The 21,386-nt window shown below is 52.4% G+C and overlaps 3 protein-coding genes across 4 annotated transcripts in view; all 3 read right to left on the reverse strand.

Moving 5' to 3' along the window:
- LOC121661713 (protein DDI1 homolog 2) overlaps positions 1-310 on the reverse strand; it is a 22,638-nt gene extending 22,328 nt beyond the window's left edge. The window contains exon 1 of one of the 2 annotated variants that reach the window (XM_042022187.1): positions 112-309. In XM_042022187.1, the coding sequence (XP_041878121.1) occupies positions 112-249 (138 nt within the window). In that variant the 5' untranslated portion in view covers positions 250-309. Of the gene's footprint in view, positions 1-111 lie in introns of both variants that reach the window. The other variant, XM_042022186.1, reaches the window with a different exon arrangement.
- Positions 311-1,597: 1,287 nt separating this feature from the next.
- On the reverse strand, positions 1,598-7,046 carry DDOST (dolichyl-diphosphooligosaccharide--protein glycosyltransferase non-catalytic subunit). Its single transcript, XM_042022198.1, has 11 exons — positions 6,839-7,046; positions 5,580-5,690; positions 5,266-5,352; positions 4,907-5,010; positions 4,033-4,127; positions 3,615-3,708; positions 3,046-3,194; positions 2,624-2,771; positions 2,385-2,505; positions 2,161-2,267; positions 1,598-2,070 (listed from the first exon to the last, which is right to left on the reverse strand). Exons 1-11 carry the CDS (start codon positions 6,975-6,977, stop codon positions 1,921-1,923), a joined length of 1,305 nt encoding a protein of 434 aa, XP_041878132.1. The 5' UTR covers positions 6,978-7,046; the 3' UTR covers positions 1,598-1,920.
- Positions 7,047-7,081: 35 nt separating this feature from the next.
- KIF17 (kinesin family member 17) lies at positions 7,082-21,142 on the reverse strand. The gene is given in 17 exon segments (XM_042022209.1): positions 7,082-7,344; positions 7,533-7,645; positions 7,723-7,774; positions 7,837-7,845; positions 8,022-8,280; positions 9,093-9,290; positions 9,292-9,328; positions 11,880-12,004; positions 12,132-12,220; positions 13,227-13,374; positions 13,986-14,083; positions 15,120-15,572; positions 16,666-16,855; positions 19,148-19,249; positions 19,619-19,765; positions 20,830-20,861; positions 20,864-21,142. Coding segments are annotated over 17 exon segments (2,460 nt in total). The 5' UTR covers positions 21,009-21,142.
- Positions 21,143-21,386: the final 244 nt, after the last annotated feature.

Genomic DNA, 21,386 nt, shown 5'->3' on the forward strand with positions numbered 1-21,386 from the left:
ACCCCGACCCTGCGGGAGAAAGGGGACACGGCCGCTCCCAGCCCGGGAGACCCCGACCCGGGGGCACCGGCCGGGCCCTCCCCGGCGCTCGGGGCGCCGGCAGGCCCTGACCTGGCTCTCGGCCGCCGGGATGCCGGACTCCAGCTCGCAGAGGGCGCGGAAGTTCTGCAGCTCGAAGTCGGCGTCCACCTGCAGGTTGAAGGTGATCTCGGAGCGGTCGCGGCGCAGGCAGAACACGGTGAGCAGCATGGCCGCCCCCGCCCCGATCGGCACCCGCCGCCGCCGCCGCCGCCGTCAAGCGCCGCCGTCGCAAAGCGCCCGCCCCGCCGGTCAGGCGCCCACGTCAATCACGGCCTCCGGACCAATCGAAGAGCGCCGGAGGGAGGAGGTCCCGCCCCCTCCTCGCGCCGGCACGTGGGCGGGGCCGGAGGGGCCCGGGTGTCACCGCCGGTCCCACGGTGTCCCCAGGGTCCCCTGGTGTCCCGGTGTCCCACGGTGTCCCCGGGTGTCCCTCGGTGTCCCCAGGGCTCCCCTGGTGTCCCTGTGTCCCACGGTGTCCCCGGCTGTCCCGGTGTCCCACGGTGTCCCCAGGGCTCCTCTGGGGTCCCTATGGCCCTGGGCGTCACTGGTGACCGGCGATCCCTGTGGCACCGGCGATCCCTGTGTCACCAGCGGGCCCGGTGTCCCCAGCTGTCCTCCAGCCGTTCCTGTCTCCCCAGGGATCCCTGTGGCCCCTGGCGCTCCCCGTTGTCCCCGGGGTCCCTGTGTCCGCAGGGATCCCTGGTGCCAATGTGCTTCCAGGGGGTCTCTGTGCCCCTTGGCGCTCCCTGTGTCCCTTTGACCTAAGGGGGGCCCCTGTGCCTCAGGGATCAGTGTCCTGGACTCTGCTGTGGCCCCGGTGGTCCCTGTTGTCCCAGGTGTCCCCTGGGGGTCCTGTGCCCTGCCCTGGCTGTCCCTGTGCCCCTGCTGGTCCCCGTGTCCCAAGTATCCCAGGGATCCCTGTGGGTCCCTGAGTCCCATCTGCTGGCCCTCAAGGCCTCATCATCTTCTTCATCCTTTTACTCACTGCTACCTCTGACCCCGTCACCCCCCGCATCATTTCTCCACCTTCCATCTCAAAACAGCCCTGGTGCACCCCAAAAGCCGCTCACTCCATCTCACACCCCTGCCACCCCTTCAGCTCCTCCACTTCACTCCAGTTTTCTTGGGATCACATCTTCCAGCTGGTATTTTTTCCCCTAGACACCTCAGTGTGCATTTTGGGGTGATCCCCGCCTCTTGCTGAGCCTTTGCAGTATCCCTGAACTCACCTGTTTGCTTTACAGGGCACAGGGTGGGTTTTGAGGTGTCCTGTCCTCTGTGTGCCTTTGGTGACAGCCCAGACCCTTCGTTGTGCTTTTTGGGGTGTCCCAAGTTCCCCAGACTCCGCTTTTTGCCTTTCAGCACTCTCCAGCCCCAGCGCCATCTGACTGTTCCCTCCCAGCTCACCCTGGTGAACGCCCGGAGCGGGCGAGGGTGAGGTGGGGACACAGCCCCCTCAGGTCCGGGACTGCACTGAATGCCCCACACCAGGAATTCACTTCACTCCCCTCCAGGGTGAGAGGAACGAGGGACTTTATTTTGAACTGGGAGTTAATCTGCAGTCCAAATCATTCCAACAATGGAGTGAAACAAACAGTGATTCATCAGTAAACACCGGAAGTGTTCCAGTCCCCGGGTTTGCAGAGACTTTGGCAATGGATTTCCCCCCCCAAAATTTAATTTTCATTCTCAACAACTCCCCCAGGTGTAAAAATAAAAAAGACCAAACGCAGCCCCACAGTGCATCCGGCACCCACCAGTCCTCACACGGATACACGCGAGGCTCCAAGCACTGCCCGGCCCTCCTGGCACCCACAGGAAAAGGCTCCCACAGGGAGCTCAGTCGGATTTCTCCTTCTCCTTCATGTGCAGGAAGACAATGCTGAACATGAAGAGGCCGACCATCATGGAGAAGGCGCCGGCGTAGTAGGGATATGCCGAGGGGATGAACCGCTCGTACTGCGTGTGCTGGAGGGGACGCACGGACACCTGGCATGGGACAGAGCAGCCCTTGCAGTCCAGCAGCCTGGGGCAGCCTTTCCTGCCAGGACAGGGTGGGATTCGCTCCCCCACGCTTACCTGTGTGGAGGAGTAGAGGTGGGTGTATCCCAGCCGGTTGTAATCCACTTTGAACTGGAACACGCCATAGACATCCGGCAGCTTGAACTGCACGCTGTATTTGCCACCTGAGGGAGAGACAGGGTGACACTGAGGGGACACGAGAAGCTGTGGAAGGTGAAAACACCCCCAGTGTGGGGCCAGGGCAGCGATGGGACCTCCTGCTCCTCCTGACGGGGACCTACCGTTCCTCTTGAGGAAGGTGCGCACGAAGGGGTCGATGCGCACGAACTCCAGCTGGATGTCATCCCCGTCGAAGGGTACCCACTTGCCATCAGCGAGCTTCTCGATCACAATGCTGTACTCCTGGGACAAACGAACCAGCAATACCTGAAAACGAGCCTCGGCCAACTCCGAGCTCCAACGTTCCCCAATTCCCAGGCGGCCCCCGCGTGCCCCCGCCCCGCCAGGCCGGCAGCCTCACCACGAGGTCAGTGACAGTGTAGGCGTTGGGCGGCGCCAGCTCCCCGACGCGGTGGTGGGACACGGCGCCCACACGCAGAACCCCCTCCTCCTTGAACACCCAGCGCGACAGGGCCACGGCCAGCTCGTAGTTACCCGTCTGCGAGTACCTGCAGAACATGGGAGGCTGAGACAGCCGAGAAGACCCAGGGGCCAAACCCAAACTAAACCAAATAGATGTGAAAGCAACACAAACTGAGCTGAGGTTAGAGGAAGGAGCTGCTTTCCAAAGCTCTTTGTTCCGCAACACGGAAAGACATGTCACCCCGATTCAATTCAAGCTTTCTGTTCTTTCCCAAAACATAAACACTTGTTGCCTGTTTCCCAGGACTTTTGTCCTCAAACCACTCCCCAAACATTCCTCAGTCAGGGAAGCCAGCGCACCTCTTGGAGCCAGGAGTCGCTTTCTGCACGGCAGAGTTGAAGAAGGCGTCGCTGAAGAAATCCAGGGAGCCGCTGAAGACGACGCGGGCGTTGTTCCGCGCCTGCAGCCCCGCGATCAGCAGCGTGTTCTTCCCCACCGCGTGCGGGTACTGCGGGGCAACGAGGTGGAACAGGGCTTAGCCCATTGGGGAATGCATGAAGAAGAGTTTGCTGTGGAGTGGGACAGTCTGGCTGTCGTAGCACCAGCTGCAGTTAAGTAGTGACCACGAAGCTCAGAAAAGAAGGAATAGGATTCTGATAGCCACTCCGGGTGGGATGGAATGGGAGAGCTGCTTTGATCTAGGCCGGCCTCTCCTCCAGAGCACGTGTCCCTCACACTGAACACCTCCCCACGAGCACAAAGCAGAGAGGAAGATTCCCAAGGCAACATGGGGAAGCAGCCAACAGCCCAATCCTTTCAAAACCAATCAGGAAATCAAACACTGCAGGATTTTCCCAAGCAGCTGAAGTTAGAGGGACTAAATTGCAGAAGCACAGCTCAAAACAACAGAGAAAGGAAGGGAGCGTACCTGAGTGATGGGTTTATCTGGGAAGAAGGAGTAGGAGGTGGAGGAGCCAGTCAGGATATCCAGCACCAGCGGGTTGTCGGGATCAGCCACCATCCTTGCAGGGAAAGCCACAGTGAGCAGCACAAAGACCCCCAGGGCCCCCCACACCCAGAGGAACGTGTGGCCACCCGCTCAACCCCATGGACCTTCTCACCCTTCGAACCTGCTGAGAAACTAAATATTTCCACCACTAATTTGTTAGGAACCATTCCTAAGTCAACAACTAAGCTATTTTGGAGGGTTTCCTTCTATTTTTGTTTGAAATCAAGAGAGATTTGTTAAGCTCACATTAAGAGTCCCAGTGGCTGACCCCACGCTCACCTCACAGCAACACCACTGGTTCCATTGCTCTACCCCCACCTCAGCCCCTGCTGCTCACCCAACTCCTCGGAACAGGATGGGGTTCAGTGCTGCTTTCCCCACAATGGTGGGGGCCTTCAGCAGGTTCTCAGTGTCGGCGACGATGAGCGTGTGCTGGGGAAACAAGAGAGATCTGTGTGAGGTGAGTCGGGGTTTAATGACAACAACAGCTCTGCAGTTAAAAGTTAACTTCATTTTTACAGACAATTACAACTGTTGGGTGAACGTTGTAGTTCAATTAAAAAGCAAACCAACAGCATTTTTCTATTTATAATCAAGTTAGGTTAATACTGATCCTCAAGGAAATATAAACTGCCACTTGATAAAGACAGCAACACCTTCAGTGTTTAATTTCCCTGTATTTAGCAACCTTCACTCTCAAACCAGGACAACATGCACATATGTGCTACTTCAACAGTTTACCTTAAACAAAAAATGATCAGAGTATATTTAGTTCAGACCTTAATATATATTTTGATTTTAAAGTGCTGGATTACACCAGGTGGGAAAAACTGTGGAAATGTTTCTGTGTTTCTATACTGATCTGAAAATCTGGGACTGAAAATCTCCCCTCCCACATCTGAAGCATTGCACTTGGTGTCGGACACACTGCACCCTCATGTGAAATTCCCCCCAAGCTTCAGAGGGATCCAGAACCAGCATTAATCAGTCTCCCTGCCTGCACACGGTGACCATCTGAAGCTAGAGCCTGAAGGATGCTGACAGCAGCAGAACTGAATGTTGCAACATGGATTATTTACCACTTTCCTGGGAGAAGGACAGGGGAGAAGGGATAGAGGAAAAATGGGAGAACAAGGCCAGAGGACTCATCCCTAAAGCTTTGCACCCACGTGCTCGTTAAAGCAGCCCAAAGGTGCAGGCAAAGCCGTCACCTGGCCGGGGTCGGAGATGTCGTAGTTGTGGTGGTCGATGACCGCTGTCCTCTCCTCATCGAACTCGATCCCGCACTCGCTGCCCAGCTCTCGCAGGGGGTCACCTGCAGGGACACAACAGATTCTCCGTTACAAGACACAAACTCAAAAGAAAAAGTAAATTCAGCTGAGAGTCGTGTGTTCAACGCTCTATGAGCCAAACCCCAGGGAGCAACATGACCTCCCCAGATGCATTCCCACTGAACATGTTACTAAAGGCATTAATCAGCCATTTCCTCGCAGCACAAAACCTGAGGTGCACAAGGAGCAGCTGTTTTTGCTGCAGTGAGTTAATTCTCTGGGGGAACATCTGCACTCACCAATGTCTGAGCTGGCGGCGACGAGGACGCTGCCGCCGCCGTCGATGAACGCGGTGATGGTCTCCACATTGATGTTCCCACCAAAGTCTGAAAGCAAACAGCAACAATTCATGGCTAGAGCTCAGAAATAACCTCCCATTAGAATTAAACCATGGCAAATCACCAAATCTATGGCAGAACCACCAATACAGGCCAGGATGGAGCTGCAGTTTGCTACTGAGTACATCTGAAGTGTAAGATTTAACTAAAATTCACAAAACAGCTGGAAATCCTCTTCCAGAAATGCCACCAGAGCTTTCCCCTTCCGCGTTTACCTTCTATGGATGGGGAGAAGATGATGAGGTTGTCGTATAGGAATTCCCCGTATTTTATCAGGGACAGGCCGGCGTCATCCGCTGTCCGGAAGGTGAGGTCGAAGCCCCTGTCTGCAGCCACGAGACAAAAGTGACAACTTCCACATGGCCTGAAACCACCCATGGAGCAGCAAAGCAGCAGCAGGATCCAGAGGTTTATTCCCCCAAAGAAGGAGTGGTTTGGAAAAACTGGCTTAGGAGCTTTTTAGGAGCAGCACATGAGGGCTCCCACATAAACCCAAGGGGGTGGATCCCCTGAAGAGCCCAGATGTCAAAGGATGCCCTGCTGTCACCCATTGAACAGGGACTGACGCTGCGCAGGACCCAAACACAGCACAGCTGGGGAAACAGCCCCCATCTCCTGCCTCATTCTGACCAGAAGATACCGAACAGCCTCCCCCCACCCTCCAGGGAACCCAAATCTCCTCTCTCAGACTGGTGCAGGGTTCCCAGTCTTCTCCCTCTGCTTGGCCAGGGGACCCAAACACCTCCCTGTAAACCAGGGAACCCCAATCTCCTCCTTCTTCACACTCAGCCTGACCGGGGGACACCAACAGCACTCCCCTCTCAATCTCCTCCTTCAGCCTGACATGGGGACCCAAATCTTCTTCATACTGACCAGGGGAACCCAAACAACCCCCTCTCCCCGGGAACACCAACCTCCTTTTCTGCCTGACCAGGGGACTCCGATCTCCTCCCCCATTCTGACATGGGGAACCCAATCTCCTCCCTCATGCAGGCACAGAGCCCCCATCACCTCCCACAGCCTGACCAAGAGACCTCGAACACTCCATTCTCCCTCAGGGGACCTCGATCTGCTCCCTCAGCCTGACAGTGACCCCAGTCTCCTCCTCCACTCTGACGTGGGAGCCCCAAACACCCCTCTTTTCCGCCTGGAAACTCCAATTTCCTCCCTCTGCCCGGCGCAGGATCCCAAATCTCCTCCCTCATCCTGACCCGGAAACCCCGATCACCCCCCTCTGCCCTAGGGGACCCCTATCTTGACCACAGGAATCTAAACACCCCCCCTTCCAGCAAGGGACCCCTGGCTCCGCCCTCAGCCCCGCCAGGGACCTCATCTCCTCCCTCGGCCTAACCCGAAGACCCCAAATATCCCCTTTTCCCTCAGGTAACTCCAACCTTCTCCCCCATCCTGACTCTGGGTCCCCAAGCCCACTCCTCCCGCTCCATCCAACCCCTCCCGGGATCCCGCTCCGTACCCGCGAGGCTGCGGAAGAACATCGAGTGCGTGTCGCGCAGGTTCCCGTTCTCCAGCAGCACCAGCGTGCGGGGCCCCCCCTCAGCGCCCGCCGCCAGCGCCGCCAGCAGCCCCCACACAGCCACAGCGGCCGCCGCCATCTTGCTCGCCGAACCACCTCAGAAGCGGGCAGCCTCCAGCCAATCAGCGCAGAGCCGCGCAGCCTCCAGCCAATCAGCGCCAGCGCCCCGCAGCCCCAAGCCAATCAGCGACAGACAGCTCCGCGGCGCCGGCACGCAGCGCAAACGCCGCCGCCCGGGGGAGGAGGGAGGGAGAAGTGAGGGAGGGCCCCGCCGCCCTCTGCTCTCGGACACCGCGGTGGGCCAAAAGCGCCTTTGCCGGAGCCGCCTTTGCCCCTCCTGCGCTTGGTGTCGGCGGTGGCAGCCAAGGCGAGGGACTGCAGGCGGAAGGGTCGGGGCTGGGGGATGGTGCAGGCGCTGCTCGGAGCTCCCTCGGAGCCTGCGGGAGCTGGAAGGGGAGAGGAAGGGGTTGTGGTGGGTGGCTGCAGGACCGCAAAATGCGGCTGTGCCCTGCGAGAAACCCCTGAGAGGTCAAAGGGTTGAGGCAGAATTGGTCCTGGGTGGGTCGCCATTTGATTCCTCACGGAAAAAGAGGAAAATGAAGAGTGCCGGCGGTATCTGGGAAAAGGAGGTTACCTTGGTCTGGGTGCAGGATCTGGCCGGCTCGCCGGCATCGGAAGTAGTTGCTGGCGGTGGTCTCGCTGTCGCTCCTGTCCAGCACCAGCCTGCAGTGGTCCAGGTGGGAAACGCTGTCAGCAGCCCCAGCGATAAGGCGAAATTGGTAAAATGGGACAGAAATGGAGGAGGAATGGGCCATACCGCTGGCTCCCCGCTCTCATTCGAGGGGCTTGTCCGGGCAGGTTTGGGCTGTGGGAAGAGGTGGCGTTAAGGGTCGTTGTGTGTAGAACAATCACTGCCGCCCTGACTGCGCTCCCTGATCCCGGCACTGCTCAGATTCCCGAGGGAGCCGCACCTCGTGCCACCTTAGATCGTGTTATTCAAACTTTCCAGACAACCTTTTTGTAGAAGATGTTATAACTGCACACAGCCTGTCACAGCTGCGTGCCTGCATCACCCTCCTGACATCTACAGCACCTTCCTCTCACCTGGGCCCTGTCCCCTTACCTGCGGGCAGGTGGGTTTTTTGAATATCAGGCTCTGGAATTTTCCAGCAGCCGCTCTCCTCATCCCAGACGGATTCATGGCTGATCTTCTCCAGGTTGCTGTAGTTGCAGTCGCGCTGGACGAGGGACTGCACCTGATCCAGCAGCTGCTGGCAGAGCATCAGGTCCCACTCCTGGCGCTGGTTGGTGCTCAGATAATCCATCTTTTCCAGCCCAAACTCCAGCTGCAGCTCTTTGATCTCGGTCTGGCCAGCCCGAAGCTGGCCACAAAACAAGTGGTCAGGATTATAAGGCAGAGAGACTGATGGTTACTATGAGTACAGGAATTTGCCAGGCAGAGAAAGACAGTCAGGAAAGCTTCAATATTTGGAAACATTTCTAATTTAGGTACAAATTAGCATGAAATTTGTGTGCAGAGATTATTCCATGTCTGTTTTAAAGAAAGATTTCTCATGTTTCTCCACAGGGATGATTTTTGAATGAACCTGAAGCTAATCTTACTGTTGTGGTGTTGGAACTCTTGGAAGTTCCTAACTTCGTTTAAAAAGGTGCAATAGTTATTTGATAACCTAAATACCCAAATAAAGCAAGTCCTTCATGTGCAGGTCTAGGACTGTACACACAAATGTAATTTTTTTTGCAGCCCCTCTGATTCTGCCACTAAATATCAGAGCAAAACTGATTTTCAAGTGTTTTGAAAATGAAGATTTTAAATGTAAAATTTAAGAGTGTTACTTTTACGTTTTATTTCTTCCCCCAGAAAGTGTGCTTAGAACTGATGGGAGCTGCAGCAGATCCATAGGTCAGCAGAGGGAGTCGCATCCCCTCCCATCCCAACACATCCTCCTCCAGCCAAGTGTCACACACCGAGCCTTTAAAACTGGTGGGGCTTGGGCTTCAAAAGCTTAATTCTCCACCTGAGGGCTGTTGCATCTGGGATTTTGCAAAAACCCACACAAACCACGTGGTGTATGAAATATTGACACAGCCAGAGTCATTCTCTAAACCTACAGCCCTAAACCCTGTAACGTAAAAAACGGGGATGTAGAGGAGGAAGGAGCTGCTCCCTCACCTTTTCCTGCACCTTCTCCAGCATCTTGCTCTTGGCTCGAACCTCCTCCTGGATGGAGTCGTAGACGTTGAGGAGAGCCCGCTCACTGCTGTCCTGGTTGGATTCCTGCAGTGCAGCCACCAGCTGCAGCCTCTGCTCATCCGTGTATTTCTTCCGGCGTTTGTGCTTTTCCTTCAGGTCCTTGTTTTGAGCTTGTTCTCTCTCCCCCGACCGCCTGCTGCTCCAGCATCTGCAGCCTGGAGAAGGGAAACACTTCTCTGAGCTTAGTGGTACTAAGAACCGGCTGCACAAGCATGGAGGATGCACGTCCTTCCATGGGTGACATTTAGGGAGACACAGAAACTTGGGAATTGTGATAAGATTTTTTGCCCTGAGTTATCATGGCAAATTCTACTTATTATTAACAGTTTCTGTCATAAATAGAATCCCAGAATGGTTTGGGTTGGGAGGACCTTAAAGACCATCTTGTCCCACCCCCTGCCATGGGCAGGGACACCTTCCACTACCTGGCCTTGGACACTTCCAGGGATGGGGCAGCCACAGCTGCTCTGGGCAAAATACTCCACAAAGGCAAAGCATGTGTTACTCCAAACACCTCAGTCAACAAGGATGTCCAGAAATCCATGTCTACGCTCACAAAATTCTCTTTAAATCCCTTGTTTTGTGTAATGTATATTTAAATTCTTATTTAAAGAAACATTGAATATATTATTACATTTAGGGTTTTTTTAAGATGCACAAAAGGTGCCAAAATTACACAGAGTGTTATTTTAAATGGTGGATGTGGGAGTGGTAGAGCTGAAACCCACAGTTCCATTTTGGGGTAGTATCAGCCACAGTTGATGATTTGTGTGACCTCAGCGTTGTTAATGGAGCACTGGCACAGGCCTGTATTTGAAATCATGCTCTGACATGGAAATAAAGCCATGCTCCAGAGCCATTCCTTTGTCTGCGCAGGATCTGGAGCAGAGCAGATAGCTCAGGTAGGCCAGCACTGGCTCAAATTGGCTGATAAGCCCTTTACTGATAACAGCCTCTTAATTATCTCCAAACCCTCTGAAATGGCTCATTCTCCCCCAGAACTGACCTGCTATTCTGCTGCACTGCTCCCGCCAGGCGACCTTCCCCTTCCTTTGCTTAATACACGATTGAATCCAAGGATTCAATCCTTGCTCTGCTGAGCTGCCCCGATGTGTAAAGCTTGAACAGGCAGCTTTGAAATCCCCATGCCTGTGGAACCAAACCCTCCTGCCCAATCTGCACAGAACCTGGATTTAACAATGTGATTAGAAGGGCATTTTCCCTTGTTTGACACAAAAGGAATAGGATTAATTCTTGCAGTAGGACCAGTCCTGCAATAGGACCACTAACATTTGATATCCAAATGAAGGGTCTCTTTGAAGATCTCTCCATTAACAGACAGAACTGCCCACAAATTACAGACACTGCTGTTCTGCAATTCATAGCAGCTCCTTTTTGAACCAGGAGAGACCCAACAGAGCGAGCACACGCCACAGGAAAGCTGAAAGACTGGTTAAAACCCACAAAAGGGCTGGTTAAAACCCACAGAACTGTTCAGAATCAAACTCTGCCATCCACAGCATATCTCAGGTTGAGCTTTTCTAATTGTGATCTCGTTCTGCACAATGGAGTAAGCGAGAAACCAGCAGAATTTGCTTCAGTCGTGTATTTCTGGAGCAGCCCAAGCCCCCCATGCTGCTTCAGTACATGGTGGTGTACTCTGGCTGAGGGAATTCTCTCAGGATAGCTCTCACATGGAGAAAACCTTGAACGGGGTTGCCTTTGAGATGGGCTGAGCACAAGTCTTGAGCCTGCATCCCTCATATCCCAGCCCTGTCCTCCAGGAGACAGTGCCCCTAAAATAGGATTATTGGGAAATTTTGCTGTCAGTTCTGGCTGATGTGCTGCAAACACTGTGAGATGCATGAGCTGGAGGCAAAAGTGGCCTCAGTGATGGGCGGAGTCCATCCATGAGCCACAGGACAGCTGCTGCCTTACCTGTAGGTACATGAGAGGGCTCCAAGTACCCTTCAAGGACCTCTTTCAAGAGGAAAAGGAGGCATCTCTATAACTTGTGTGGGCACTTAAGACTCCCCTGCCTGCAGCTCCAGGCAGGATTTGTTACCAGGAACACACACTTTTTGGCATCCACGTCTGCTGACTTGAACATCCCCATTTTTCTCTCACAATTCTGGCGCTTGGCCTCACCGAGCGCCGCGAGGAACAGCTCTTCATCCACCCAAACAGGGCAAAGTTACTTTTGGGGTAAAAACAGCCTGGAGAAGAGAAGGCTCCAGGGAGACCTTAGAGCCCCTCTTGCTGCCCTAAAGGCACTCCAAGAAAGCTGGAGAGGGACTTTGGACAAGAGCCTGGAGTGCCAGGACAAGGGGGAATGGCTCCCCACTGCCAGAGGGCAGGGTTAGATGGGATATTGGGAAGGAATTGTTCCCTGGGAGGGTGGGCAGGCCCTGGCACAGGGTGCCCAGAGCAGCTGGGGCTGCCCCTGGATCCCTGGCAGTGCCCAAGGCCAGGCTGCACGGGGCTTGGAGCAGCCTGGGACAGTGGAAGGTGTCCCTGCCATGGCAGGGGGTGGGATGGGATGAGCTTCCCACCCAAACCAGTTCATCATTTTAACTCACATGTGCCTGATTTGGGGCTGCACTGACAGCTGGAGCTCAGCAGCTGTGGTGTCATGGCAGAAGGCACCTGCTGCTGCTTGTGGGTGCTGCCCAGGGGACAGTTGGCATGAGCAGGGATGTCACTGACCTGGCAAGCACCAGCTGCTGGTCTGCAGGCAGGGAAATCCCCGGGGCAGTGACAGCTCCCACTGCTCCAGCACTGCCCCTGCTCACCCCACCAGTGTCTGTGACAGTCCCAGGTACTGCTGAGTGCTGGGGACAAAAGGAAAACAAAGGCTGTAGCTCTGGAAAGACACAATGAGAGTCCTGGGGGAGATAAAGCACAACATTACCCACTCAGGTTTATTCATCCCGAGGGGAGAAGGAGCCTCAAGGGTACCTGGGCTGACATTGGCTCTTCCTGCGCTGAAGCAACACCAGCTTCATGTGAAGGTGTCTGGCCAGAGGTCGTTCTAGTCCATGTGTCAGCTGAAAAGAGGAAATCCCCACAATGTTGGTAATGAGCTGTGAAAAACTAGACATAGATCTGTGAAACCATCCCCCAAAGCCTTCACCCAAAGCTAGGAATGACGTGTTTGAAAGGAAAAGGACTGTCATTCACCTACTTCTGCTCGTCAGTAAAAACCATGAAAGACCAAGAGGGTGTATCGGGTAAGGAATGCAGATTGTACAGGGCTGGGAGAGCCTGGCTCCAAAAATAATCCATTTCAGAGGCTCTGATTTGTAATCAGAGGGGAAAAAATAAAGAACCTCTCAAGCCTTCACCTTAGAAACTGATAGCACCAAAAGTGAAGAATATAGGTTCCACGATTGCTAGTGGGTGATAAGTGCTGTATGAGCACATTGCAAACCATGCCCTGAGGCACTGCGGGTGTCAATGAAAAGTAGTAATGGAGAGGAGAGGAGAGCTGGCAACAATTTACAGGATGTGAGAGGAATATCTGCCTTGCAGTGAGCGATGGTGTGGATAATCCACCGGGAGAGCAAGTGCTGCAGCACATTTGCATACGGAGGGAGAGACTGCGGCAGCCACCCCGCCCTCGGGAATGAGAGTCCAGTGGGATTGGGACAGAGCAGTGACCTCTGCTCCAGAGACACGCTGCCCTCAGCCAGGGGGAACTCTGCTACGTGGGCAAAAAGCAGGTGTTTCATTCAAAAATGAGGCTTTTCATTGCCTCAAGGCTTACAGGGTTGGGTCAGGCTGGTCCCGACAGGGAAAGAAGTCAGGGAAATAGGGGAGAGGACAAAGCTGGGACAGTCTTAAATCTGGCCCAGGAGAGGCAGAGTTCCTGCTCCTGCTGTGGATAAGGGCGGGTTGGGAGCAGGGACTGCTCCTGCCAGGCAGCATTGCTGCAGTAGCAGCCGCTGCCTTTTAAAGGCTGCAGTGGCTGCCACAGATCTGACTGCAGAAACAGCCCCTGCTCCTGAGGGCACCTGGGCTTGGCTGCGCAGCCTCCACCCGCCTCCTCCACACCTGCTTCCTTCCTGAGGAGATCCTTGAGAACAGACACCTTGAGATCAAAGTCATCCCTCAGGCTGCTGATGTCCTTCTCCAGGTGGGTGCGGAGCGCCTGCTCCGCTTGGTAGCTGGCCTGGAGCCGGGCCAGCCTCTCCTTGTACTCCTGTAAGGCACAGCAACAGCCCTGTGACTGTTCCCGAGGTCACATCCAGCTCCATTCCAGGTCACACCTTACACCCATCCCAATACAACTCCACCAGCCCGTATTCACTGACATTTTCTGTAACTTGACACAGTAGTGATGGAAAGTGACTCTTCAGCCCTAGAAATGGCTGCCTTGGGTGATTGTGGTGCCCTGGAATGAACTTTCTAAAGAGCAAGGAGAGAGTTTTGTTTCCCTCTGGCTCCTCATTCTTCCTCCTGGCTCTGTATTCCTCATTTTCTTCATCTCTGTTCCTAACATCTTTGACTACTGCTTTCCTCAACTCTGTTCCTCCCTTCTCTGACAATTTCACATGTAGTTCCTCCAAAAATTCTTCCTGGGAATACATTCTAATCCATCTCCAGAGAGGTGGGAACAAGAGGTGGGCTGTAATAAGGCACATGGCCTCCATAACACATGGTCTGTTCATAGGAGAAGTCCAAGGATTAGAAAATAGAGAAAGAAATAGAAAAAGAGAAGTGTTCTGGAAAGGCTGAACCATATTTGTAATGATTACTATGACAAAGTTTTAGTCAAAGCCACTCAAAGTTGGATATCCCTTCCCAACTTACTTCTCCGATCAGCTGCTTCTCTGCTTCCAGATCCACCTGGGGTTTGAGGCAGGGAGCTGGATTTGCTCCCAGGTGAGCAGCCTCAGCAGGTAGAAGCCCTACAAAGCAAAGTAGAAATAAAAATCACTCACAGTCACTGGGTGGGACTGTCTGCAGAATTCCTGGCAAGAGAACAAAGAAGGTGGGTGCCAAGAAAGAACATGGCAACCCCTGTGCTCCTTCAAACCACGCTCGCTGCCAGAACACCCACTGGCCCGGGGCTCCATAGGTGTGGGGAGAGAGGGAGAGGTTCCAGCTTCAGGGGAAACATGAAAGTGAATTTAATTATATGGTATTTATAGATACAAATATCTCTTTCAAAGAATAACAGGAGGCTTTTTTCCAGGGCTATGCTACAGACTTGGGAGATGAAAGACACTGGGAAGATGAAAAGTGCAAGGAAATTACCTTCTTTGTTCACAGCTATTTCTGAAAGGTGGCAGAAGGGAGGAAAAAGTCATCCTACAGCCTTATTCCCCTGCTGAAAGTTGCCCTTTTTTAATTCTTCCCAGGTGATCAGCTCCCTAAAGACTGCTTTTCCCCATTTGCTCCTACACTTGCTGTTCCTCCTCCAGAGGAAAGAGCAAGTGTGCTGAGGCTGGGCTGAGCTCTCAAGCACTGCCCTAAGGGGGGCAAAACTTCTCTTGTAGTGCCAAACATTCACATGGTAGGAGAACAAGAGCTGAATGCTCACTTTGAAAACATATATATATACATATACACATATACATATATATATATTCAGTAAAGAATTTTACAGTATTATTTCTTTTGCAGCTCATTTTTGTTCTTCTGGCCGAAACCTCTCTTCTGCAACTGACCAAATTCTAGCCACAATCACCAAAAATAACGAAGGATTTGAATCATGTCAGCATTTTCTAACAGAATTTGTCACTATTGAAAACACTGGATTATTGAGATGGTCTTTGCCAGTGGAATAAGGTCAATTTGGCAGCAGTGAAGGAAAAGTCTGTAACCAGAATGGAGAACTCTTCCTCCAACAGGTCAGGGAAAGGTTGAGGTGAAATTTAGCTAGCATTTTATGTGTAAAACCCCCTTTTTTGACATCTCTGCAGCCAATAAGGGCTCTCCTACCCGACAAGTCACTTGTGCCCATGTGTTCAGCCAGAATGGCCTTCAGCTTCTTAACTTCCTCCTGATATTCCCTCAGCAGCACATCCTTGGGGTCCTCGTTGATGCAGGGCTTGTTCCTGATGTTCTTGGCTGGATTTGCATAGCGCAGGGTGCTGAGGCTTTCCTCACAGCTGTCATCAGCCGGAGACACGCACGCCACCATCAGGGTCCTGGTGTTCCCTCCCAGGGAGTCCTGGAGCAGCCTGGTCAGCCTGGAGTCTCGGGAGGGAATGTGTCTGCACCTGCCATCGACCAGGGCCGAGATGACGTTGCCCAGGGCGGACAGGGAGAGGTTGATTTTGGTGGCTCTGTTGAGCCGCTCCCCTGTGGCACCAGTTCTTGACTGTCTCTCACTTCCTGCCAGATCCACTAAGTTGAGTTTGGCAGCCCTAAGGTGGTCCTGCCCTCGCTCATCTGCATGGAAACAATTCCCACATAGCTCTTAGAAGGAAGCATCTCAACAGTCAAGAGCCAGGACTCTCTCAGCACCACGTCCTGCTCCAGCCCTGTTCTCTGTCTGCATTGGGGCCCTGACTCCCTGAAGCAAATAAAGATCTGTTTAACCTTAACACTGCACATTTTAGTGCTTTCCTCAACAGGATCCACAATAAAAATTCATGCCTGTTCTTACTCTCCCAGTGAGCTCTGAACACACACACACTGCCCCCTCCATATATTTCCACAGTATTTACAATTTCAGCCAGAGAAATCAGAGAAATTCAGCCTAGATTGAGGGCCCTGCACCAATCTGGAGCACAGAAGAGGAGTGCAAATACTTCTTCTTCCCTGTTGGGATTAAAATTGGGATTTGACAGACCCACACAATGCATCCACTGTCTGTACTAATTCAGGAACTCCCTAAATCCCTCACTTACTGAGTGGAAAATGAGGTACTGTCATCAACATCTGGAACCACAATTTTGGAAGATGTTGTGTGACTGAAACAGCTGAAGAAAAGGAAGCCAAGCTGTTTGCAGCCAGGGTCAAAGACAAGGCAGAGATTAATTTTCTGGTCCCAGAAAAGCCCTCTCCACTGTTTGGACCCAGTGAGGCAGCTCTTCCAACTAAAGAAATACCAATAAGATACTCATGAAAGGAAAATTAGTCGCTAAAACTTTATTAAAGGATTCTTCCATGTTTTAAAAATATGCCCTATGATTAAGCTCAGTGAAGGAATTGTCAGGTGATATGACCTGAATGGTTTTGGTTGGGAGGGACCCTAAGACTCATCTCATTCCACCCCTGCCATGGGCAGGGACACCTTCCACCATCCCAGGTTGCTCCAAGCCCCGTCCAGCCTGGCCTTGGGCATTTCCAGGGATCCAGGGACAGCCACAGCCGCTCTGGGCACCCTGTGCCAGGGCCTCCCCACCCTCACAGAGAAGAGGATTTTTCTCCTGGACCTACAATCATTTGGGATCTAAGGGTAGCTGTGGGATGATGAGTGACCACACAGATCCTGCACCCTGCTAGGCCCAGGCCTAAGGCAGGACATCCAGGTAGCCACCTCCAGTGCAGATTTCCATCCTGACAGTGAAGGCAGAGTGGGGCCGGGAGGAGTCCTTGTTCATGAGGGTGAAGAGCACTGCTCTGTTCCTGCAGCCCGTGTCCACCAGCTGCTCACACTGTGCCACGCTGGGCACGGCGTGCAGGGACAGCCCCTTCACGAACACTCCCTGCTCTGGGTGCTCCTTCAGCTGCCAACAGGACAACGCAAACCAGGTCAGAACCAGAGGCACTGAAACCATGGAAAATTACACTGGGAATGGCCGGGAAGCTTGAGTGCTACATGAAATTAAACTGCAGTATGAGAAAAGCACATCTGACTGCCACCAAAAAGCCTTATTTCTGAAGGAGGAATAAAACCACAGAAAAAGAGGGAACCACCTTCATGGCTAAAAGAATTTAAGTTAAAAAAGTTGCTGATTGATTCAGACATCCCCCAGGCCATGAGGAACCCAGCTCCTATCCACCCTCCACCTTCTCTATTATTAAGCTGCATATTTTAAACAAGAATCAAAATACATCTCACCTATTATGGCAAAGGCTCTAAGATCTCCTCAATCATAGGAAGCTTTTTTTAATATCAAAGCACAGATACAATATTCCCAGATATTGTTCCCAGTGCTTTGCTGAACTCTCTGCTCTGAGTGGGCGGCTTGAGCTCACTGACAGCATTCCCAGAGTCACACCCGTCACACACAGGTGAACTGTCATCATTTTTCTCCAGATTAATAAATTTTTAAATGAGCAAAAATCCTATTTGGGCCCCTTGGTTGGGGCAGAGCATTAAATACCCAACAGCACCTTCTCAGTAATTATCAACCACACAGATGAAAAGTTTCATACAGAATGCTAATAAGCAATGGAAATATCCAAAGTTTTGAGTTACCCATCAAACCTACATAAAAAATACAAATAATCCAGAGATCCCTGCACTCCTACACCAGCCCCCTCCACACTGGGAATTTTAAATGAGCTGAATTAATTTTCCACAGCTCTGTTACACCCCACATCTGCTAAGTTCATCACTAAAACTATCTTTATCATGTCAGCTGGGATATCGAGATACAGTTGTCACGACAGAGCAACACAGACCACGTTTGGCACTGTGACTTCCAAGGAGGAGGCTCAGATACTTCAGTGATGTTCACAAGAAATGATGTAAAATAGTGTTTGCTGTTAAAAAATCCCACAGAACATAGCAAAAGTGGCTGAAAACTTAACTGGGTGGGATTTATCCTTGTTCCAAAGCCACGATGCCCAGGATGAATCCAGGTACAGTCACAGCCAAAGTGTTCATACACTGTGACTTGCCTGTGCTACTGAGAACCCCAGGACTGGCCTGGCTCTGTCTGGGGGCGTTGCAGAGTCCCCAAGGAACACCTGACCAAGGACATGGCTGTAGTCACTGAGGTGAAAGGCAAAGGAATGAACAAAAATGGGATTCAGGGGGGAATTGGGGGACGCAGAGGAATGCAGCAGGTCAGCCTGGGATTTGTTTCGGCAGGACATGACTCCCTCAAGCATTCAGTGGAGGCAGCAACAGGCAGAGTGACAGTTACCCTGGAAACTGCTCTGCCCAGCTCCTGCCCTCCCAGTGCCAACTGCATCACCATGGAAACCCGTGTCACCGCGGATGTGGAACAAAGGATGGGAAACTGCAGCAAGAAGTCCCCTTCTCCCACTCTCCCTCAGCACCAGACAGGTGAAGCACACTTGGAACATGGAGCAGAGAGGGGTTTGCCTGCCTTAAAGCCAGAAAGCTGTTAGAAATATCTACCCTGTAAGGCAGTTTGGGTCTGTTGCCATCCCAGAGTGTCTCAAGGTGCTACTGCCTTGGTTTTATTTACCAGTGCAGTCCTGCAAGGAAGCAAATTGGGACAGGAGATTTCTAGCTCCCTCCAGGAACACATACAAAAAGATCTGCAAAGCCACCAAGAGGTAAATTTTATAAAGATCAGCCCCCTGATTAGGATTTCAGGAGAGTTTACCCTCCTGTGGTCCTGTAAACTTCACATGTGTTCCCATGGGGAGTAATACCTGCTGTGGCCCCTCAAAATGGATCAGCCTTTTTGGTTTAGGCAGCTAAAGAGATCATCCATGGCTCCACTGGATCAGATTTAACATTTATAAGGCCCAGAATTCTCCTGCTTTAGAGACAAGCATGAGATGAAGAGGATGAGGAAGAAACTGCCCCATGGGCACTTTATTCCATCCTTGTCCAGTAAGGGACTTTCACAGAACTGCTGCTGAGCTACCAGCCACTATCATGTGGGATACACCACACACGTCTCCAGCTGCATGCTGTTCCTAAACTTTCACTGAAGTCCCTCAAAAGCCCCTCTTAGCTTCCATATTCCTCACATAACTTCATATTCTGGCACTCAAGCTTCTGACAGAGACCATTGCTGCACTTCTGTAAGTCATGGTAACACCTATCTGAGCTAATTAAAGCACTTAATTAAGACACCATGAGTCCGCCTCACCTCCAGCTTCTGCTTGGTGTCAGCTCCTAGAAGGTCTCGTATGTCCTCACTGTAGATCTCCAGGTAGGAGGCTCTCAGCCAGAGCTTGGCATGTTCAGCACACTGCACAACACAGGGAGGATTTGGGGAGAGGCTGCACAGCACGGGCAGCCCACAGAGCCCCTCCCACAGCTGGGTGCCCACCACCCATCAGCACCCCATCCAATCTCCCCTGGCAATTCAATCCAGCTGGAACCACTCAACACTGCAAGGGACTTTTGGTCCTTCCACACCTCAAGTCCATAATGTCATGTGGGATAAGGGTGCAGTCCATCCGACTGTGGACAGGCCTCAGCTTAAGGATGAGAAGCAGTGCACCCCAAACCTGTCCCTATTCACACTTCATGTGCCATCAGCACTCACTTCTTGAGATAGGACACCAAAAAAGTCTTTCTAGTAAAAACTTACCGACAGGATTTCTTTCACACCCACCTGTGTGCTCTCAAAGATGTGTTCAAATGCCCTGGGAAGGATCCCTTTCTGTGAGGAAGGATCCACAACTCCCTGCATGGTGAATGACTTCCCACTGCCACTCTGGCCACAGGCAAAGATGGTGCCATTGTAGCCTTCTGTGACACCCTGGAAATGGGGAAAAAACCAAAGAAAACTACCATCATCTTTGCCTAACTGGAAATACATTGTCCAGAGTCATTCCCACCCCCTAAAAGGTATTTTAAAGAAAGAGCTAGAAGTAAACATCAAACAGCTGCTTAATCTCCACACACCATCAGAATATAGTAATTACAAAATTAGCATATAAATCAATGTTTTTCTCTTAAAACTGGGAATCTTGAAGCAATGCAGCTGTTGAAAAGCAGTTGACAACACCAACACTTAGAAAACCAGAATATTTTTGCCATAGGGCACAAAATCTTATGAGATTGAAAGAGACAACTACAACAATAGTTGGTTGTAGGGTGGCCAAAGGGATGGTCTCTAGTTTTGAATAAGTTTTGATTGGCAAGCTGCTCACTGTCACTTGTCCCTATTTCAGAGAAGTGTGGTAGGAACAGAAAATAATTGGATTTCTTAAGGTTTAAATAAGAAAAAAAGAACCTATTAATCTAGTATCTTCTGTTTCTAGCCCTGCTTGTTCTCATGATCAGGAACTTCCATCTTAAAACCATCATGAGCCATTTAATCCATGTTACTTCTTCTAAAAAAAACTTTTTTTTGGGGAGGGAGGTTGGTCTTTTTTTGCTTAACAGGTTCATTTCTCACCACAGCTGTTTTCTGTGCTCATCTGTTAACAAGGAAACAAATGGATCCCCTCTCATTTGGCCAGTCTAAGCAAGGCTGAGGTTTGGGTTGGGAGGAACCTTAAAGTTCATCTCATTCCACCACCCTGCCATGGGCAGGGACACCTTCCAGTGTGGGGAAGATCAAGTGGATCCTGCTGCATTTAGGGATCACCTGTAAAACTCCTCAGCCCATGTCTCAGGCTATGTGTTCACAGAATATCCTCAGTTGGAAGGGACCCACAAGGATCAGAGTCCAACTCCTGGCCCTGCATGGACACCCCAACAATCCCACCCTGCGCCTGAGAGCATTGAACACATGCTCCTGGAGCTCTTTCTCTCATTGTGGTGCCCAAAACTGCCCCCACCCCTGGCTGTGTGGGGCTGCCCTGGGTCCCCACTGACCTCCACGAGCAGGTAGGCGATCTCGTTGTAATGGGCTTGGTGCTGTGCTCCTCACTGAACGCCCCGTTGAAGAAGAACTGCCCGGGGGGCTCCACAGGAGGCACCGGCCCCACCGCTGTCCACACCAGCGATCGCCCAGCACCCCAGGGCATGGCCACCTTCACTGCCTCCATGGCCATCGCCCCAGACACACACCGGGGTCAGTCCCACACACACCGGGGTCAGTCACACACACACACCGGGGTCAGCCCCACACACACACCGGGGTCAGTCCCACACACACACCGGGGTCAGCCCCAAACACACACGGGGGTCAGCCCCAAACACACACGGGGGTCAGTCACACACACACCGGGGTCAGCCCCACACACACACCGGGGTCAGTCACACACACACCGGGGTCAGCCCCACACACACACCGGGGTCAGTCACACACACACACCGGGGTCAGCCCCAGACACACACGGGGGTCAGCCCCACACACACACCGGGGTCAGTCACACACACACCGGGGTCAGCCCCACACACACACCGGGGTCAGCCCCACACACACACCG

The sequence above is a fragment of the Corvus kubaryi genome, unplaced genomic scaffold (assembly GCF_017639235.1).
Source record: "Corvus kubaryi isolate FWS band 111438036 unplaced genomic scaffold, C.kubaryi_AGA036_p1.0 37189, whole genome shotgun sequence".
NCBI classification, from domain to species: domain Eukaryota; kingdom Metazoa; phylum Chordata; class Aves; order Passeriformes; family Corvidae; genus Corvus; species Corvus kubaryi.